General features: G+C 41.0%; 1 protein-coding gene across 1 annotated transcript; it reads left to right on the top strand.

Moving 5' to 3' along the window:
- Nucleotides 1-1,565: 1,565 nt before the first annotated feature.
- Nucleotides 1,566-19,196, top strand: DCSTAMP (dendrocyte expressed seven transmembrane protein). Its single transcript, XM_019495700.2, has 4 exons — nt 1,566-1,652; nt 9,871-10,935; nt 16,220-16,549; nt 17,226-19,196. The coding sequence occupies exons 2-4, from the start codon at nt 9,910-9,912 to the stop codon at nt 17,307-17,309; spliced, it is 1,440 nt and encodes a 479-aa protein (XP_019351245.1). The 5' UTR covers nt 1,566-1,652; nt 9,871-9,909; the 3' UTR covers nt 17,310-19,196.
- Nucleotides 19,197-21,567: the final 2,371 nt, after the last annotated feature.

Genomic DNA, 21,567 nt, shown 5'->3' with positions numbered 1-21,567 from the left:
TTTTGGTATTATTCTCTCTCTCATTTCATTAAAGCAATGTTTATATAAGTGCAACTTAAAACTGCATACAAAAGCCATTAGGTTGTAGCCATGTTGGTCTAAGGACATATGTAGACAAGGTTCTTTGGGTAGAAGTGGTATCTTTTATTAGATAATTGTAGTAGTATATAATATTTTTGCACCTTTTATTAGATAATATTAACATTTGTTACCAGAGCTAATATTAGACTTTAGGTAGTGGCACTGAATTCATAAATGCTTGAACAAGAATAGTCCATTCTCTGAAGACAGCATTTATTGAGCACAACAATTCTCAGCTTCAAGCATACAACAAAGAACATCAGAAAACTTCACCTAAGCTAAAACACAGCCCAGTAAGACACAGTGACAACACACACAACTTAGCCTAATTTAAAATGCAATATAATAAACCAAAAAGACAACAGAAAGATTTTGCATGAGTCTTATGCAGTCCTGAGGGCAAAGGGTCTCCTTATAGCCAGGGATTCAGGTAATCCTTCTGGGGAATCTCCAGGTATTCTTAGGTTTCACAGACCTAATTTCTGCCTGGATTTTTATAGGCAAATCTGCACCTCCTTCTCTTCCTTAGGTGCTTTGACCATGTCATGTATAGCATGCCCCTCTTGTATAGCACACCTATCATACATTCAGTGTATTCCAGTCTTTCACCTCTTACAGATTACAGATTCTGCTTTGAAATGTGTATGTAGTCCTCTGCTTTCTTTGGTCATGCCAGACTAAGCAGTCTGGGACCCTCCCCTGCTCCCTTAGCTCTGTCTCCAACATACATGTGTGATGATTGTGCCAGGTCTTTGCCAACAATCCCCTCTCTGATGACCCTCCTTGAGGAGCCATCACTCTGATTTTTAGGCTCGGGTGCGGTAGAGAGTTGAGTCCTATCCAATTGCATGCCTAGTGGGTTGCGGTCACCAGTGGAGCAACTGATTCTTCTTCTTGATAGTGCTCTCACCATCCTCATCTACTCTTGCACTGGCCCCCATTATGACTGTTACCATCTCATGGCAAGGGTCTGGTATTTATAGTGTTTATACAAAACCCATGTTACTTTTAAGGACTATCCAATTTTACATTTTACATAATCCAAGCTTTGTTTTAGGGTGTCTGTTATTAATAAAATATCTTACATATTTTGAACAGCCAAGTTCCAGTATTCATATTCACAGTGAGCAGCAACTTATTCTATAAGAGCTTGGACAGAATGGGAGCATCCTCTGGAATAAAGGACACATTTTTCTAAGAGTCATTGATTTCAATGGAATTACACATCTAAATACTTTGAATATCTGGACCAAAGACACCATACCAGTTAAAGACATCAAACTCTGGCCCTAAAACTCATTTGCTGATATCTATTATTCTGACAGGAGAAAGGTTAAAAATGGCACTGGAAAATTAAGCACTATTTTAGTCTTGTGCATTAGTTACATCCTCATTTATCTTTGTCAAAACCAGAATAATTTCAAAATGTGGTATGCCTGACTCAGCTGGGGAGGGACAGGGGAAATAAATGACTCATGTGAAACTTTTTTATTAGCTCCATTCCCTGTGTCTAACCAGCACCGAGAGACATGGAAAACTGACGAATCTCCACGTACTTTACAGAAGAGCCTGTAAGTAACTTTTTAGGGTTGTGTTTCTAAAAGTGATTTTAGATGTGGAAAATCAATTAACTGCCGTTGGTAGTGATTAAGTACTGATTTGATGCTGAAATTAGTGTTAGTGATTTGCAGAAGTTGAGGATCTAGTCATAAATGCTAGCAACACGATTCATTTATATGCTTTTTCATGAACATATGCGGTAGGACTGTACGTTTATATTTGAGTCAAAATGCAAGTTACCTTTGGGGTTTCCCAACAATTAACAGCCCAGCAAACTCTCACATATGTCCTTGGATTTAAGCCATATGTAAGAGGATGAGAGCATCTATTCTTAATATTGTCGATAGCAATGTTTACACTACAAAAATTGATTCCCTCCACCCAGTGCCGTCCATTAACAGCAAGATTTCTAATCTGCCCAATGGCATAATCACCTTCTGAACATCTAAATCAGTCAAGTATCAGACATGCTTACAATGGGGAAATTTACTGCACTAAAGAATAAAGGAAATCCATAATGTCTTACAGTGTTTATTATCTTTGCTGGGTCAAATACATAGAAAAAAAGCTCTATGGGCTCTTGAAAGGGCTCATTCAAATACTTCTTTTTTGTCTGTCTGTCTATCTGTATTTATAATACACACTTTTCTTTGTATTTCTATGCTTTTCTATTTTAGTTCCTTATTTATATCCTTAAGATTATGCATTTTAAATTTCTTTCCATTTGCTGTTATGCACCCCAAGTAGGCTTATAATATATGAGGAATATATTATACGTCAAAGGCCTGACTGAAGTCTGTGGTATCTTTCCATTAACTTCACTGGATATTGGGGTCAAGTTCTAATTTCTCTGAGGAATGGCTCACTTAACAATGGAACAGAAAGAAGTTTTATCCAACTTCTCTATATTTTGTTTTTTTTCTCTCCATGAAACATCCCTGTATTTCCTGGTGGTACTCCAAGAAAGTAAAATGATTCTCATTGTCCAACCCATGAAATAAAACAGCTGAAATGGCTATAAAAGAATACTTTGGTTTGGATTCCCATCTCCAGTTTTTTCCCCTACTATTCTGTCTTCTATATACATCTTGTTGACTTAAAAGAAGAATAATGCAGACAATGTAAATACAAAATATAAATATAGTCTATGATGTAATACTGCAGTGCAAAAGAGGCTTCAGTACTAAATGGGATCTCATATGACCAAATAGCCTACATTATTTCTTGGAGTTGTAATAAAATGGGCATTGTGTGAAAATTTAAGAATGGAACAAAGATTTATAATTCAGACATTAAATTTGTGAATAATCATAGAATCATAGAAAACTAAGGTTGAAAAGGACCTCAGGAGGTCATCTAGTACCTCTTCAAAACAAGACCATCTACAACTAGGTCATCCCAGCCAAGGCTTTGTCTAGCCGAGTCTTAAAAACCTCCAAGGATGGAGATTCCACAACCTCTCGGGTAACCTGTTCCAGTGCTTCACCACCCTCCTAGTGAGAAAGTTTTTCTCAATATCTAACCTAAATTTCCTTTGCTGCACCTTGAGACCATTTCTCCTTGTTCTGTCATCTGTCACTACTGAAAACAGTCTAGCTCCATCCTCTTTTGAACCCCATTTCAGGTAGTTGAACGCTGCTATTAAATCCCCCCTCAGTCTTCTCTTCTGCCAGCTAAATAAACCCAGTTGTCTCACACTCTTCTCAGAAGTCATGTGCCCCAGCCCCTGAACCATTTTTATCGCTCTCTACTGGACTCTCTCTAATTTGTCCACATCCTTTTTGTAGTGGCGGGCCCAAAACTGGGCACACTACTCCAGATGTGTCCTCACCAAGGTAATAATCATCCAAAATCCTTGCCAATACTAGATTTTCTATTGAAATAATGGCAGTTCAGATTTAGTATTACATAGATTCATAGATGTTAGGGTCAGACATCGATGAATCTATGAATCCATGACATCTATTAATCTATGAATCCATGCCATAGGTCATGTATAGATCAGGTAGAACTGCAACACAGGTTTAGCTTGAGTTAGGACAGTGCCAGATAAAATAAGGACTTCAGGATTTGACCCTGTGCACTTACAAGATGCAGTCATGCCTTTTGAATACACTGGCTTATTCATAGTTTGACTTATGATTTGCATTAGACAATCCAAATATTTTGTGGAGACTAATTTACATTACTTGGCAAATTCCATTAATTATCTCGCTGGGCATTTTTATGATACACAATTCTTCATGCTCCTTTCAAGGTGAAAGTTGGTAAATAAAAAGGTTATGATGAATTCAGAGCAGGGTAGGGAAGCTGTATATCACCAATGCAGTACTCACCACAACCTGCACATAGCAGAGTAAAAGTGTTTACAAATATTTCCAGACATGTTTCTATTTGAACGTGACATATAATAGCTAAAGGGGGACAGAATGCAAGAAGCATGCCCTCAGACCTGCAGTCCTCCAGAGAAAATTGGGGGGGTGTCCTGGACTGGTGGTAAAGTTAGTATTTCTGTGAAGAGGAAGTTCATTGTTGCTCAGGATCCTGTAGCAGCCAGTGAAAGTGGGCTTTAACAAGTAAGTACATCAAACAAGGTTGTTAGAACTGCTGCTCTAGCAGAGAATGTACTGCTGAGGTGGATAAACTGTCTTTGGACTTCTGGTACTGTGCAGCCATTTCTCATTGAGCTCCAGTAACAGCAGCCAGTGTCTGCAGATTTCAACCTAGTCCATTCAAAATTCCTTTCACATGATTCCTGTCTTCCATGTAGGAATGGAATTGGAATAACCATGCTACTCTTAAAGCACATAGTCCTTACATCTCTTGGCCCTCCCAGAAAGAAGCTGTAAAAACACAGCACAGACATTAAGTACTTTGCATCAAACCCCCCGCTGGCAAAACTCACATACAGAATTCATCACCATAGTTAATTCTCCTAGCACCAAGAGAGGTAGATGATAATAATAATTCCTATTATAAACAGATAAATTAGAAGGGGAAACTGAGGCACAGGGAGACTGAGGCCATGTCTATATTGTATCTTGCGAGGTCCCTTCCAGCCCTAATGTCTATGGAATCTATGAAATTCTTGCCAAGCTTAAGTGAGTACTCCTGCTCCTTGCCTATTCAAGCCCAGCCATTAGGGAAGGGGTCCTGACCTTCTGGGATGCATGCTCAGGATCCCACTAAGCTGTGTCTAAAGTCTAACTGCTGAATTTGGCCATGCACAGAGTACAAGTGAGTGAAACTTGTTTCCTGGCATCGGTCACAGGATTGGCAGGGAGGCAGTAGAGACACGGCATGCATGTCTTGCATCTGGCAGAAGAATCAGACTCCCCATCAGGATTAGAATCAAGATTTCCTAGTTTCCAACTTTTGCTCCAACCATGAGATCCCATCTCTCTTAATAATCTAAAGAGGTAAAATGAAAAGGCATCTAATGGGCAAACTGCTTTCCAGCACTGATCTTTCTGCTCCGTGTATAATATTAATGGTTCCCTACATCTGTATGAATCCAGAACTAGCATATTGCACTCTTTCACTGACAAAGCCCCAAACCCAAGTCTGGTGTAAAAATGCAAGTGAATCTCCTTTGCCTGGTAAAGTGCTCTGACACTAGGGACCACAGAGGAAAGGGGAAGATTCTGAGGGGAAGGCACTTTGCTTCAGATTGCAGTGGAAATAAAAAGCTTGTTCTTGACAACCTCTCACTTCTCCCCGCTCCCTCCCACCCAACAGTGCATCTGCACCTGACAACATTAACAGAGCTTCACTGATTTACATTTTCAATATTCAAAGTTCCAGAAAGCTCTGAAGATTTACCACTTATTTTAAGGACTTAATCATTTTCTTTAGCCGAACCATTTAACACTGATCTGTTTCTAGTTCTGAGCAAAGGTGTCATTTTGTAGCCCCAAGGACAATCAGTTGTTTAAAGGAGTGAATTGCTAGTGCAGTTCCAAATAATATTTGGCTTCCAAACCTTTTTTATTTAAAAAGTTGTCCAGTGTTCACTCTCTATAGAAATCTTGCAATTTTGAGGAACTGCTGCCACTGATGACTGTTTATTTTTTGAGCAGAGGTAATAGAAGAGTAACACAAATAGCCTCTGAACAGTTGGGATTCAGTTGATGATCTCAGCCATGTGATTTTGAACCTATTGGCTAAGTACAGACAGTAAAAAAGCCCGAGGCTGAATTGATTCAGTCTTTGCAGGTTAGTCTAAGCTGCAAAAATTAAACTGAGAAACTGGGCAGACATTCACTTTTGATTCAAGAAATGTAGCCACATACTTGCAGTGGCTTAGGCCACAAGCTGGGGGCCACTACAGCACAGCTCTCTAGTGCATAGCCAGCATGGGCTGTGTGTTTGCTTCCTCTTCCTGTTGCCCCCAGGGTTTCTGGGATTTGAAGTCCAGAAACACAGCAGCAGGACTCTGCAGGGTTACTCATCACTTCCTCTCCCTGCTTCCAGTTGCCTCTGGGATTTGTAGTCCACAGTCACAGCCAGTAGTAAGTTTAACCCCCCTCCCTGGTTCCACACCCTGCCCTCTACCCCACCCCTTCTCTGTTGGAGCAGACAGCCCAGCTCAGGGCTAGAAAGCATGCTGGGAGACTATGATTTAACTTGAACCAGGAAGGGGTCTGGGACAAAAGTTTCATTAACCAGTTCAACCCAAATCAGTTAAGTCTGGTACTACATTCAGTCAGGTTTATCTTAAACCAGTTTCAGCCATTTTGAACTAGTTTATGTGTACTGAGCATCTGTTCTGTTACAGGTTTAAACCAGTTTCTACTCACTTAAACCAGTTTATATGTAATGTCTGTCCCTAGCCTGAACAGAATTGGTAAGGCTGAACTACACAGCTTCAAAAACACTTGGGAAGGTATTGTGAAGAAACTCTTTTCAAACTTCTTGGATTGAAGGCAAGCATACAGACTTTCTGATCAACTGTGGAAAGGAGGATCTGATTGTTGATTTCTCCTTGATCTCTTCACCAACTATCCAAGCAAAGATCAGGGACAATCTGCCCCCCTAATTGCTGAACTGTAAAACTATCAATTTTGTAATTCCTAGCAACAGCAGAGCCTTCCTAGAAATTGGACACACAATGTTTATTTTCAAGGTTTATGCACAGTCCTTAAGCCAGCACTATCCAGACCTTGTGCTTTTCTTGTGCTGGCAGCTTTATTTTATATTTCTCTATCTGTCTTTCCCTCAATCTATCTTTTTTTAAGAACTTGTCTCATCCAGTTGATCTTGTCTAAGAATCCTTCCAACCTAATGTGCACATACCACCCCCTACATATGTCAATAGTAACATAAACATTAATAAACAGCAGTGCAAGAGAGTGAACGGGAAATCAGAAAAATGGGAATAGAAATTATGCTTGTATAAAGTGGCTGAGTTAACACTGCGAGAGAAACCTTAATATTTGTTGTTCCCTTAATACCCACTTGCCTTAAATGTTGCATTAACATGAGATTTTTTTAACATTTCATTTCTCTAATAGTTCCTTAAAGAACCAAAATCCTGAGCTTTTTCAGAATGTAGGGGCAGAGCCTCAACTGGTATATAGTCTGATGAAGTAAAGTCGGGTTTACCAGCAGAGCTTGTAATCCCGGGTTCTGGTTCTGTTTGTGTTGCTGAGTTTATAAATCTCACCCACTTTGTTATTTATTTATCTATTAGATTTATATCCAGCCCCAGTAGAGCTTATAACAGACTCTTGCTCTGGAATTGGACTGTAGTAGTCCTGTAGTACTTTAGACCCCAATCTTAGCAGGTATGTGAAAGTAATGAAATGTCTTTCATTAATTCACTGACATGGCCTCTACCCTCTGAAGACCCCAGATTACTTCACAAATGTTAATTTATAACATTTCTCCTATAAGGTAGATAATGTAAATAGCAGTTGCTATTATACTCATTTTACAAATGGATAAATGGAGCTATTGAATGTAAATGACTACCCCAGGGTCCCAAAGGGTGCGATGCTGCTACCCCAGGCACAGCAACTCCTGACATTCTACCTTGCTACAGAAGTTAATCTCCATGAGAGCACTCAGCAGCCTTTAGGATAAGTTCAGCACCTGGAAGTTTCAGGCCCAGAGTGAGCCACTGGCAGAAGCGACCATAGGAGACGAAGACTGAAACACTGCTGGAATCAGCCCCCTACTGGAATTACTTTCAACTCTTACTAGATACAAAATTGCTAATGCTAAAACCAAATCAGTAACAATAAAGAAAGGAAGAGGAAAACAGTAAAATAAATGCTAAGTGAACTCATAAAATCAAGTGCCAGTAAAATACTGTAAGTATATAAAATACTAGTCTAATTACTGATATCCTGCTGTGTTCCAGCTAAAAAATAGACAATGTAATATCTTCCAGTGGTATTTGTAAAGACAAGAGCTTCCTATTACAAGACAAAATTGCAATAGTTTATTTTATGTAATAGGTATCTGATTTATCATAAGATGTTAAAGCACTAATATGCATATAACTTAGTTCTGTACTTGCTGATAATTCTTAATGTAGAGAACATATTGTAAAAGATGGGGAACAAAAGTATTTTTCCCCAGCAAACAATAAATCCTGCTTTAATGATAAACAAATGCACACACAAAGTGATACAAAAAAAAAAAGATTGTAATAGGTGAGAGTGAACCTCCAAGGGCAGCTAGGTATAAGGCTCAGTGTGTACTCAGACCAGTACTCTTTAATGTATTCATAAACAATCTGGATTCAGGTGTCAGAAATGGACTGGCTAAGTTCACAGACGACACCAAATTATGGGGAAGCGCAGTCACTCTAGTGCATAGGCTGGGGATTCAGGCCAACCTGGACAGGCTTGCAATGTGGGCGGATCAAAACCTGATGACATTCAACATGGAGAAATGCAAGGTGCTCCACATTGGGAGAAAGAACCCACATCATACCTATAGGCTCGGCAGTACTACACTCACTAGCACCACAATCGAAAGAGACTTGAGGGTCATGACTGACCACAAGATGAATATGAGCCACCAATGCGATGCCGCAGCCAGCAAAGCAAATAAAACTCTGGCTTGCATCTACTGATGCATCTTAAGCAAGACCCAAGATGTCATCCTCCCGCTTTACTCGGCCTAGGTGAGGCCGCACTTGGAGTACTGCATCCAATTCTGGGCTCCACAGTTTAAAAAGGATGTGGAGAAGCTTGAGAGAGTCCTGAGGAAAGCCACGTGCATGATCAGAGGTCAAGAGAGCAGGTCACATGGAGAGGCTGAGAGGCATGGGACTTCTCAGCCTGGAGAACCGTAGGCTCAGGGAGGGACTTGGTGGTAGCCTATAAGTATATCCGAGGTGTGCATCAGGATCTGGGGAAACGCCTGTTCACCAGAGTGCCCCAAGGGATGACAAGGTCCAATAATCACAAACTGCTAGAAGACTGTTTTAGAATGGACATAAGAAAAATCTTCTTTACCATCCGAGTCTCCAGTCTGGGATAGACTCCCCCCAGAAGTGGTGCAAAAACCTGTTCTGGAAATGTTCAAGAAGTGTTTGGATGATTATCGTGCTGGGGTCATCTGACCCCAGCTGACTTCCTGCCCTTTGGGCAGGGGCCTGGACCCAATGATCTTGTGAGCCCTTCCAGCCCTAATGTCTATGAACTCTATTATATCTACGTAGCTATCCCAAGAAAGAATTATGTCTTTGAAAAGGGCAGTTCCTCATATACAGTTGTTCAGCATGGAGGGACAAGGTGAGGTGTACATTGGTACTGATTCAGCTGTATTGACTGGTATACTGGTGGGGAGAGAACCATAGTTCAATTCACTCCATTGCTCACAGTAGGAAGCAGGAAGTTTCTGTCCTTCTTTCACATTATCTTGAGCTATTGTCCAGGCAAGCCTAGCAGCTGTACAGAGAAAGGAGCACAGAAATATCAGCTCTCTTTCCCTTTTTACACACACACACACACACACACACACACACACACACACACACACACACACACACACACACACACACACACAGTCAAGCCTCATAGACATGGTCCTTCCAGTTCAGAAGCTCTCTGGCTATCTTCCCTCCAATCTGAGTTCTACACCCAGCAGATTAGACCTTGATGTGAGAATCAGATCTGTGGGAAAAAGGATTATTGATCAATCAATCAAATGCACATTATGAATCGATTGCAACTAACTGGGACTAATGGCAGGTTTGTCTTCCTTTATTTCCAGTTTGAGCCGTCAGAGGATCACTGTGGCTTTAAGAAGAGAATGAGAAGTTTTGCCTCACTAACTCGACATGTTTGGGAACTTTTCACATCAGAGAGGCAGCCTGGCTGGAAGAAGCTGTTACAGCTTTTTGCAGTTTGCTGTACAGCTAGCTTCATCTCAAGCAGTCTCTTGTTCCTTGGCTTGTATTCCTCCCTAACACATTTTCCTTTGGTTACCTTAGCAATTGTTGCATCTGTCTGGATTGCCCTTTCTATTGCATTGTTTTCTTCCAAGCATGTGCGTTGCTTTGCTGCCTTGTTTGTTCTTTCTTGTGGACTGCGTGAAGGTAGAAATGCTCTTATTACTGCTGGCACAGGCATAGTGGCAGCTGGCAACATTCAAAGTATTTTTCACAACATAAAAGTACTGGCAGACAGTATAACTTGCAATATAGAGGCTGAGCATTTTGCCTTGATAAAACACTATGTTGAAGCCATCCAATGGATTTATAATCAGATCAAGTTTTCAAGTAACCCTTTTAAAGATATAGTGTCACTGAGTGATGAATTCAATACCTTTTATATAATTTCTGATGAAGGTTTCAAACTGAGGCTAAATACCACCAAACAACAGATCCAAAGTGTTACTAACCATATTTCTTCTATCCTGGCAATACAGCCCTACATAAGCCAGAGACTGTTTCCTTTCATGGGACTTTTTCTAGTTGTTCTTGGTACGTACCTCTTCATCAGAAAATTTGTGAGCACTCAGAGTGCAAAGTTTAAGAATATTTATATCACAAAGCGGTTCATTGGATTTGATGAGCAGCAAAAGAATCAACAAAAGCCATCTGTGCTTCCACTCAATAAAAAAGAAAGGAAGGTGTATTTAACCATCCCATCCCTCAGCCTAACACAGAAAGAAAAGAAAAACATAGGATGTTTTTTTCTCCCTGTGTTTACTAATCTTTGTATCTGGGCTCTGTTTGCAGCAATAGATTATATGGTTTATTGGCTAATTTTTTCAGTCAGCAAGCATCTCCAAGAATTACCAGAGATAGAAGTTCATTTAAAAGTCTATTACCAGGTAAGTTCCTTGCTTATAATATCACTTTCATATATTGCCCATAAATGTTAATATAGAAAAAACTTCCCCTGATTTCAATGGTTGGTTGATTGGGTCTATAACTAGCATACCTCCAGTTATTTCATGTCAGAAAAAGCATTATAATCTATCTAAAAAGGTATTTCTAGTAGGGCTGTTATTATAGTACCTCCATAGCAAATACAGTAATTCAAATAACATTGCTATATAGGACCAGACAATTGTCTGCTTTTTTCTTGCGGTTCATCGTATTTCAATGGAAAGTGATACAGAAGGGATACCATTATCAGACATTCAATACAGTGCTTTATCATGGTGAAAGTGCACAGAGAGATATGACTATCATTACTCGCCAAAGAGATGGTGCCTATGGTTTGGAGTTCCACGCAGGCTTTTCTGATTAAAGCTTAACCCTGGAAGTCTGTCAGTAATAATGTCTTTGTTGGACACCACGTTTACAGTTTAAAATAACACCAGGAAAGTGACAGAGGGCATGTCCTGGTGTTTAGCTGAATTGCACAAAGATTGCACCATTTAAAGGAATACCATAGCACACTGATGTTAAAACAATCTTACTAACTTCCAATTTTCCAGTGGTATATTGTGCAGTAATATTTATGTATATATACAATGCAGCTTCCCTCATAAGTGAAACAGAAAGACAATTTCATTACTTTTTAAATGATCGTTCCTTGTATAGGAAGGATTTCCATCAATAAGAACAGCCCAGCCAGTCACAGTAAGCTAAAGTAAAGTGCCTCAGACAGAATCAGTCCAAAGACCAAGTTCCAGGTCTTAGCTTCCACAAGAAATTTCTAATCCCACTTTTGCTTCTGTTCATAACTGTTCCCCCTTCTTAGCTTGCTCCACTTGAACAGAAGTATCATAAGCTACCTAGTAGCAAGTTACCATGGGCATCATTTAATGCTTAATTAGAGATTTCTGCAAGTGTGGTGTATTAAAAGAAGATGTCTTAGGGGAGAGATTGATATCAAAGAATATTTCAAAATAGGAACCAGCATTTGAACACAACAGGAAGCCACATTTGTTTTTCTAGAGATCAGACTTAGATGAGAAATGTGGCTTTTTGCTTAGTAGGAGCTTTATGATGACTGGAATTTATTTTTAAAGATAGGAAGATTCCTGTGTCTTGGAGACAATTATGAACTTTATTCTATTTTGATTTGCCTATAGGAATAACATTCCTAGTTATTAATTAATTGGTTGCACACTAGTAACTTCTGTGTTAGGAAGAAAGCTCTACCTAAATGTTCTAGAGTTTTCTAATATGTCACATTACAACTGTGTGAAATGGATATTCTTGGACTCACTCTTTTATCATCAAGTTCCAAAACAAGGCCCCTGATCTCTCAAGTTGCTCCATGGAATTAGATCCTTATGTCTGTGTTGAGTCAGGTAGACATAAATGAGGCCTTGTAAGAGGTCTGTCTACCTAGGGTATCTCACAGGATCAGGGCCTGAAATGCCTTTATGAAATGCCCCTTGGTATCTCAGGTATCTAAGCATTTCAAAGGGATTATAAAATTATTCCTGCAGGGTGGCACATGTTCCTTCTTGTGTTAATTTCTTGCTACTTAACAAGTGCATTTCCTATTACTTCCTCTTAGAGTTGATTATGCTGAGCACTCATTTTTCCCAAAAAGAATTAATTTATCCTAGAAGCAATTATAAAAATCTCAGGTGTTCTGGAGAGCCAGGTTCTTAAGATGAATAATGTAACTAGCACTAGGCTTCCAATTACAACCAAACCGAAATTTACTGTTTGATTTGGGAAGGAGAGTTTCTTCCACTCTCTCTCAGATGAGATAGTTCACTTCAATAAATAAAATTAAAATGATGGCCCCTTGATAAAGAAAGCAGAGAAGAAACTCAACTTCAAATCTCAGAGATGATTCAATCCAAATCCATTCCTTCTGACCTCCTGAGGGAGGTATCTGTGTCTTTCCTGTAAGAATCTCTCCACTGGAGATCTGTGGCTCTGAACTATCTTCCTGAAATAGAGGCCACGGACAGACAAGACTTGCCCTGGAGTAATTTACATTGGTTTAATATGCTGAAACAAACTGCATCAGATTAGTATTGAACAGAAACGCAGTTATCCCAGAATAGTACCCTTTAGGAAATGGCTACTAGGAGTTGGATTCAGACAGATGAAACCCAAATCAGTAGTTTTACCCCTCATTCTTTTTGGGATAGTTCTCCACTCAGGCAACTTGAGTTTAGGGGTTGAGTTATCTATTTGTTATATTTTTTCACCAGTATAATGATGATTATCTTTCCAAGGCCTAAGGCAGCACTTTCTAACAAGGTGATACTGCCCAATAGCTCCTTGCTCACCCAGGGATGTGGCATACTTTAGTTCAAATCCTTCCTTTTGCCTGCCTTAAATCTCTCTCTCTCACCTCCAGGGAGCATGCCCTAGCCACCATATTATAGGCTATTCTAGGCTCGGGTACATTCATTGCTTCATGTTGAAGCTCTTCTACTTTCCATGTAATAAATACATTTTCATTGAGCCAAAGAGAGAAAGCAGGGAAAGCACTCAGTAAGCCCCAACCATTTAGCTAGGGTATTCAGCATAAAAGAGCCATAGCAGCTCAGATCTTCACAGTAAGCATGTGGGAGAAAAATCTCCAATCCCTCATCTCCACTGAGACAGGCACCTTGCCTGAAAGAGTTGGCTCCAGACTGTTCATTTGGACTCACAGCTACTCAAACAGGGGTCCGTGTGAGATCCTAGCCACCCAAACACAGGGCCTGGGAATCCTTCCTAACCTATCCTGTGTCTAAGCAAAGATGTCTGACACTTTTACCTTCTGAACATCCCTAAAGAAAGCATTCTCTATAGTGATTTTCATGTTATCACCTACCCCAACCAGGAGAGTGTCCTTTCTGAAGGGTGCTCCCAAGCTCTGAGCAGAGGGCTCCACTGGGGGCAACCCAGTCATCTCAGTAGGTGGCAGCTTGTACACACACAAAAGGTCCCATGGGGAATGTCCCCTACAAGATCAGTAGGGTCTGTAGGAATGATGAGAGGGCTCCCTCAAGCATTGTGTATGAGGATGTTGCTCTGCCTTGGGTCTTTCTGTGGGTGCTAATCTCTCGGACTTCCCAAACAGTGGACTTTGTGCCCCCATTCCCCTGTTATTTTTCCATGTAGCTGCTTGCATCCCCCTCTACAGCAGTACAAGCAGCAGGCTCTGTGCCCCTTTCTTTTCCCCACATCACTTCAGGAGAATATGTAGGTGAGATTGCAAGGGGATGGGGTTACTAGGAGATGATTCCCTTTATGTAACTCTAAGCCATCTTCATCCTATCAATGTAAAGGAGGATCTCTGTTAACTTCAAAAAGCTTTTAACTGGAGCTGGTCAGGACATTTCTATCACAATGTTCTTTTTTATTCCTTTGGAAATTGTGTTTTCCACAAAGACGAAATGTTTGGGAGGAAATCCAAATAAAACACTTCGGGCAGGTATTTCACAAATTCAAACATTTAATGTGGTCAGATTGAATTAAAATATTTCATTTTGGGTCAGTTCAACATTACTGTATATCAGGGGTGTCAAAAAATGGTCTGTGACCAGATCCAACCCATGGAGCCGTGTCATTGGCCCACAGGGCTCCTGGAGAGGTTGGGAATTCAGGGGCAGAGGCCCATTGGGGCATGTGTTGGTGGTGTGGGGTGAGTGATGGCTATGTTAAGCCCCAGGCCCTGCTACTTGAGGTGTCTGAATCCGACCTGTTAGGAGCCCCAGGGTCCAGATCCAGCTTGGGGGGTCAAACCAGATTGATACTCCTGCTCTATTACTTCTTGATTGCTCTGGTGCTGCATGGGACTTATATTTTGCCTGCTTCATGATCACATTTTCATTATTGGCTCTCTTTGGCCTAACTACATTTCCAGAATACACTGCTGAACCAGTGCAGTGCATCATAGGCTTCCCATGATAATAATACATCACTGAACCGTAGTCTGTGTGGGAGGCCTAGCCAGCAGAGGAGAGAAGGGAGATGAGGTACCTGAAATACCATTTTTGAGACTTAGGGGAGGTTCAGGTAAATGCATTCTAGTACTGAACTGAGCTGAAATACAACATTTCTTCATTTCATTAGAACTTTTCATTTCTCAAAAGTCAATATTTGACTTAAACATCAAAATATCCGAATTTCTTATGAGACAGACAGTTGAATTTTTGCCCAGTTCTACTTATAACAGGCAACTCAGCAGTTCTGACCCTTAATAATGGGCTGTGCTACACATACACGGTGATCCAGAGGGGCCCAAATTACAACCAGCGGAGAGCAGGAGGCTCTCATAGAGACACATTTTCTGAGGGATGTTATCATCTAATTACTGTACAGTTTTCTAGAATACGTGAAACAAGCCTGGCTCCTAGTAGATTCAAATCCCAGCAGCAAAATTCCAGCCTTTATCTAAAAATGTTCAAGTCTGGGAAATTTGGGCCTTTCCCTTGGTTCGAGTGCCTGAGAGGGGGCTGTCCACATTAAAAAACACCCCTCTTTACACTGGATTCAAGAGTTGTCCATTTCAGAGATGCAAACCAAAAACTGGATAGGAAGAACGAACTATGCAATCTCAGGAGAGATTTATTCCAGGCAAAGGGTTGTACATTCTGGCCCATTTTTGAACCCATATTTGATACTGAATCTCTTCACTAGCTCAATGATATGTTGAATTCATAGGTATATTTCCTCCACTCCTTTTAATTCTAGAATGAACTCCATTGGAGAGTTCTAAAAACAGCAAAAAAGGTTAGTACAGGAGCAGAGAAAGTAATTTCTAAGGAAAATTTATGCATCAAATTATGTCTTCCGTTACAGCAATGTAAATCTGGATAAAGGAGCATATAATTTAGTCTAGGAAACCAACAAAACATCTTTAAATATCTGAAGAATGTAAAAGGAGAAGAAAAATCAGCTAGCATGAGGTGGAAAAATTTTAAAATAAATAAAACCACCAATATCAAGAGAGAGTTTCTGATAGCATGAGTCCCAAGTTTGTGGGACTGTCCTCCGAAAGAAGCAGTACAAATCCTATTACTTAGCACATCTCACAAAAACCCTGAAGGGTTCAACATACATACTGTTATGATGACATACTGCATTGACACAGAAAGGACTAGATCATTAATAGAATGATTGTACATCACAAATGTGATTCTGCTTATCTGAGGTGCAAACAATTTTTTTTTAAACTATATGTTTTATATTTCTCCCATGCAGAAAAATGAGGACAACTTCATTATCAATACAGGAAAAGTCATTCAAAATAATTTTCATTTGAAGATTCCTCTGTTTAAACATGACTGCATTCCTAAACCAGAGTTTCCTCTGCTCTCAACATGGATCCAGATTGGAGTCATCATCTTTTTCTTAATCATATTTGGATTATTCTCCAGTATCCTGGTTCAACTTAAAGTACTAGTGTCAAGTTCATTCTATCCCAACATAGAGATGACAAGGATCCGTTACCTGCATTCAAAATTACTGAGATCCAGAGAAAAGCCTCCACAGAAAAATGTGAAAAGGAAACTTAACTCATTTGCTCAAACGGTAAGCCATAAATACTATGAAAAAACAAATCTTTCTCTACAGGTAGCTGCAGGATTCAGATCTGGATTCAGATGAGAACTTTGCCAAAGACCAGGTGGTTTAGTCTTCCCACTTTTTGCTTGTCCTGAAGAGCAAACAAGTTCAAATCTTTCTAGTAGGCAAATTATCTCTGTCCCCAATTCAGAGATAATTTTCCTGCCAGAAAGATGTAAACAGAGTTATGTCAGCACGTTTTCTTCTCCACATATCACACACAAATCACATTTGAATATAAACATACAGTATTTACTTGATTTACTTAGGCCCCAATTCTGTGGCCAGATGGGGAGGACCCCACATGCACAAAAGGAGCAGGGCCTTAGATTGTTAAAACATGCCAAAGCTCAAGGCATATCTATGAAAATCCACCTTAAAATACGTAGGGGGTAGTGGTCTATTGGGGCACCTATACATGTGCCCAATGCCTGCTTCAAGACATGTTAATTAGCACACGTTGGAGCAGACTTGATTAATTGAACAAGCTTTAGTTAAAGCAGCACTGCCACAATCTTGAAGCACAGGATGCTGAATACATGAGATGCTGTGGGTGCTTTAATTAGATTTAAGGAGCTGGGTGGCTGTGTTGGTGAAAAACTGGTACTCAGTTGGAATCTGATACATTTTTCTGTCTTCGTAGCTCCAGTTCTGGTTCCCAATATTCCAGGCAATGGGGACAATCAGGAAGAAAGAAAAAGACATGATAAATGAAAACAAGGTTTGAAAGAGGGCACATAACTTTTTGGATAAGCTCAAGGTTCTTTGTGCAGCAAGTCTCTGCATATTGTACCTGTACTGCTTCTGTTTTTAAAAGTATTTCTGTAAAGTACTGTCAGTTAATTTCCATATTATATTTAAATGTTAAAGAAGTAAACATAGCTCTCACAGGAAAGCAGCCTACAGTTGTTTGGCAATGCTGGGCGTTGCAAGCAAGCAATATGAAATAGCACTTGAGATTTCCCAGCAATGTCTGGCACTTGTGCAATCCTTTAAGGCCTGATCCTCATTAATGTTGTGGCCATGATATACCACACTGGGAGCCTTGCTCTGTAATTATCACACTGACTCTGTGGCCCTTTTAACAGATGAGCATAAAGTCATTTCACTGTACATGAAAATTTCAAACCAATCAAACTCGTTAATCATGGGTTTAACTTTAAGCATGTGAGGTTCCCTTTGAAATGATCGGCACTACTTATGAGGTTGCATAGGTAACCTGAATCCTGGCATTTCCTAACTTAAAAGTGCTTCACTTTGCATCCTGTGTTCTTTTAACACAGCTCCTTGGCTGAAAACAAAAACAAATGAGCTAGGGGGGAAAGAAACCCAGAAATTGTATCATGTTGATACCAGTTAATCAGAAAGGGATGAGACACGTGCCAGTGGCTTTCACTTGTTAATGGCAAAGGTTGGTGAAGCCTAAGGAGTCTTGTTTTTCTATTCCTGGCTCTAGGAGTGTGTGAAGCCAGCCCACACTTGATCCCTTCTGCCCAATCCCTTATAATCTTTTTCCAAATCCAGGCTTCTCATCCCATCCCCAGACTTCTTGCTTAGCCAGTCTTTATTCCTCCCTCCCTACCCCACTCTCTGCCTACCCAATCCCTTACTGTATTCTTACATGTCCTTATATAGTTTATTCCCCATGCCCCTCGGCACTTGTTTTCAGTCCTAGTTTCCTTCTCTGGCCTCTATCCAACCCCAGCCCCTCACCATTCAGGAGGTGTCAGTAGTCAGTAACACTAGTACCTACAACCGCGGTGAAGCGGGAAACTTGGCAAACACAGGAAGGGGATTGTTCATAATAGACTGAGATATAGTCTATTATGAACATGAGACACTTTACTGCACAGTAGAGTGAATTTCCGTGCATTAAATGTCACTGTCTGTGTGTGCAGACCCTTACTGCGCAGTAATTTGCTCTACTTGGCAATTAATTTGTTACCTGCATTAGATGCCTTACTCCACAGTAACTACTTGGCAGTTAATTTGTTAATAATATTTGGATTATTCTGCAGTATCCTGATTCAGCCAGGTAACAAATTACCTGCTGAGTAGTTACTGCATAGTAAGGCACATGTAGATGGCTGACCAAGAGCTAATTTGCTACTGGTCAGCTGGGCAGCAGGGGGCAGGACATTACTCCCTATCCCTGGGAGCTCCCTGCTGTTGGAACGGGCTTCAGTGGCTGAGCCCAGGTGGGGACAATGTCCCCCTGCTTCGGCATCAGGGAGTTCAGAGATTAGCAGGAATGAAGGAGATGATAATGAACCATAAAGTCAATTGACTCTCTTGGCACTGCTTGAATACCTGAATAGAAGTTCTGCTGCCCCTCCCAGAGAGTTGGTTTTAAAACTTGGGTGGAACAGGAATCAAAGAGGGGTGCAACTGCACCACTGTACTTGCTCAGGATGCACCCCCAGACACACAGATGTGTATGGTTTAACAAACTCACTCCAGAACTATGAATGGAACCCATGGCATATGCGGCGTTGAGCCAGACGCCGTTTTCTCCCTCTCAGCTATAGGGAAAAAGCAGCTAGACACAATTACTCTAAAATGTTTGTGTAACCCCCAATCTGTCATTGACACAAATGTCTCCAGTGTAAGGTAATAAAGATTTATTTAAAGTTTCCAGTATTGAATGTCTGGAGTTACTTTCCACTTAAATGAATATGAAGCTACTCTCTACAATACTTGTATTATATTGCCAAAAGCAAGTTGCAATTGTTGCAGCAAGATATTGCTTTTCTAGCCTGTTCTGACTAGGCTAATCCCATGTGAAAAGGTTTGAATAAATGTACCAGCTACACCATGCCATGCAGATCTTCCTCCCCTCCTCCCCTTCAAGGATTGTATGAGTCAGCATGAAAGTGCAGCGCAAAGCAATATAGAGAAGTAAATCTGAACAGAATTAGTCATCATCAACCACTCACAACCTGATGCAGAATGCTGCATGGAACTACCTCCCCAAGGCAAGTGGAAAATACAGAACAAGTCTGAGGTTTGACATACACTTTAAGCCATTATTACTGAATGCTGTCGATAGCTTAGATCTCATATTATTTTTCTAAAAGAGTAAAGCGTCAAGCTAAGTGTCCCTTGGTCCTTTGAGTTCCTGTCTCTACCCACTCATTCTGAGAACAGTTTAATCCTCTGTAGATGTTGATGGTATGGTGGACTAGTGACAGCCTTTTGCCTCTAGAAATATACATTCTTGATCACAAGAGTAAGCTGCATAAGGGACAGACTGAATAAATCTATTCTTCACATGCTGTGGCTGCAACAACCACCCTTACTAATACTGCAGTAACTCTAGCTACCTTAAGGGCCCCATGTACTGTTGAGATGCCCCTCTACTTAGGCTAATAGTAAATTGGACATTGAAGTCCAGCTGGGGAAAGGGGAGAGGTAGTATAGCTGGAGGAAAGTAAGACAGTCATCAGAAGAGCTCTCAGCTACTTGCCACAATTCTGCCAGAGATGCTCTCTTCCCGGTGGTATTCAGTCACTTCTCTCCTTGGCATGCTTGACATAATATAAGCATCAGTCACTGGAGTTGCATCTTTTTAATATCTCTGCTTGGCTCCTACATCCTGTACATCAAGCCATTGATGGAAGGTAACTAACAAGTTCTTTTTCAGGTTTTTAGGGAGCAAAAGGAAGGTGCAGGGTAGCATAGGACCCCTACAGGACAAACTAGGGCAATTGGTGATGCGGGGGGAGGGGGAAGGAGGGACAAAGCTGAGCTTTTCAGTGAATTCTTTGGATCTGTATTCCTAGACACAAACCAAGACAAATTTCTCAATTGGACCATAGATAGACACAGGAGGGACACCAGCCGTTAGCACAAGCTTAGTGAAGGGGCACTTGGAGGGGCTGGATGTGTTCTAATCAGCAGGCCCAGATGAACTTCATCTAAAGGTGCTGAAGGAATTGGCCAGTGTCATAGCAGAGCCATTGGCATGGCTGTTTGAGCACTCATGGTGCTCTGGTCAGGTCCCGGAGGACTGGAAAAGGGCCAATGCAGTCCCTATTTTCAAGAAGGGGAGGAGGGAGGAACCAGTAAACATTAGGCCAGTTAGTCTCACCTCTACCCTTGGGAAAACTCTGGAAAAAATTATTAAGGATCACATTTGTGGGAGCCCAGCAGGGGCAATAATGCTGAAAGGAAATCAGCACAGGTTCATTGCAAGTAGATCCTGCCTGACTAACCTTGTTTCTTTTTATGACCAGGTCACAAAATGCTTAGACGCAGGAGTTGAGGTAGATGTCATCAACCGAGACTTTAAGAAGGCCTTTGATATGGTATCACATTCTGTTCTTGTAAATAAACTGACAGGCTGTGATATAGATAATTACAGGTGGGTGGCAAATTGGCTTAGGGGGTCGCACCCAGATAGTGGTGGTGGATGGGTCAACATCGACCTGGAAAGATGTGGGCCATGGAGTCCCTCAAGACTCGGCCCTTGGACCAGTGCTATTCAATGTCTTCATCAGTGGCTTTGACAAGGGAGTAGAGAGCACCCTGTCCAGGTTCACAGATGATACCAAAGTATGGGGCAAAGTTAACACACAAGAGGGTAGGGAATGGATCCAGGTGGATCTGGACAGGTTGGAAAAATGGGCAGAATGAAATAGGATGCAGTTCAACCAAGACAAGTGCAAAGTGCTGCACCTGAGCAAAAAAGAACCACCAACACACTTACAGGCTGGGGGATGACCTTCTCAGTAGGCAGCAGTGGAAAGGGATCTTGGAGTCATAGCTGACTCCAAGATGAACATGAGTCATCAATGTAACAAAGTGATCAACAAGGCTAACTGCACTTTATAATGCATTAGCAGATGCATGACAAACAGGTACAGGAAGGTGGTACTTCCCCTCTATGCAGCACTGGTCAGGCTGCAGTTGGAGTATTGTGTCCAGTTTTGGGCTCCATACTTCATGAGGGATGTGGAGAATCTTAAGGGTTCAGAGGAGGGCCA

This window comes from Alligator mississippiensis, chromosome 3 (genome assembly GCF_030867095.1).
Source record: "Alligator mississippiensis isolate rAllMis1 chromosome 3, rAllMis1, whole genome shotgun sequence".
NCBI classification, from domain to species: Eukaryota; Metazoa; Chordata; order Crocodylia; family Alligatoridae; genus Alligator; species Alligator mississippiensis.
Note: the sequence above shows the minus strand (reverse complement) of the source record. Positions and strands in the feature narration are given on the sequence as shown.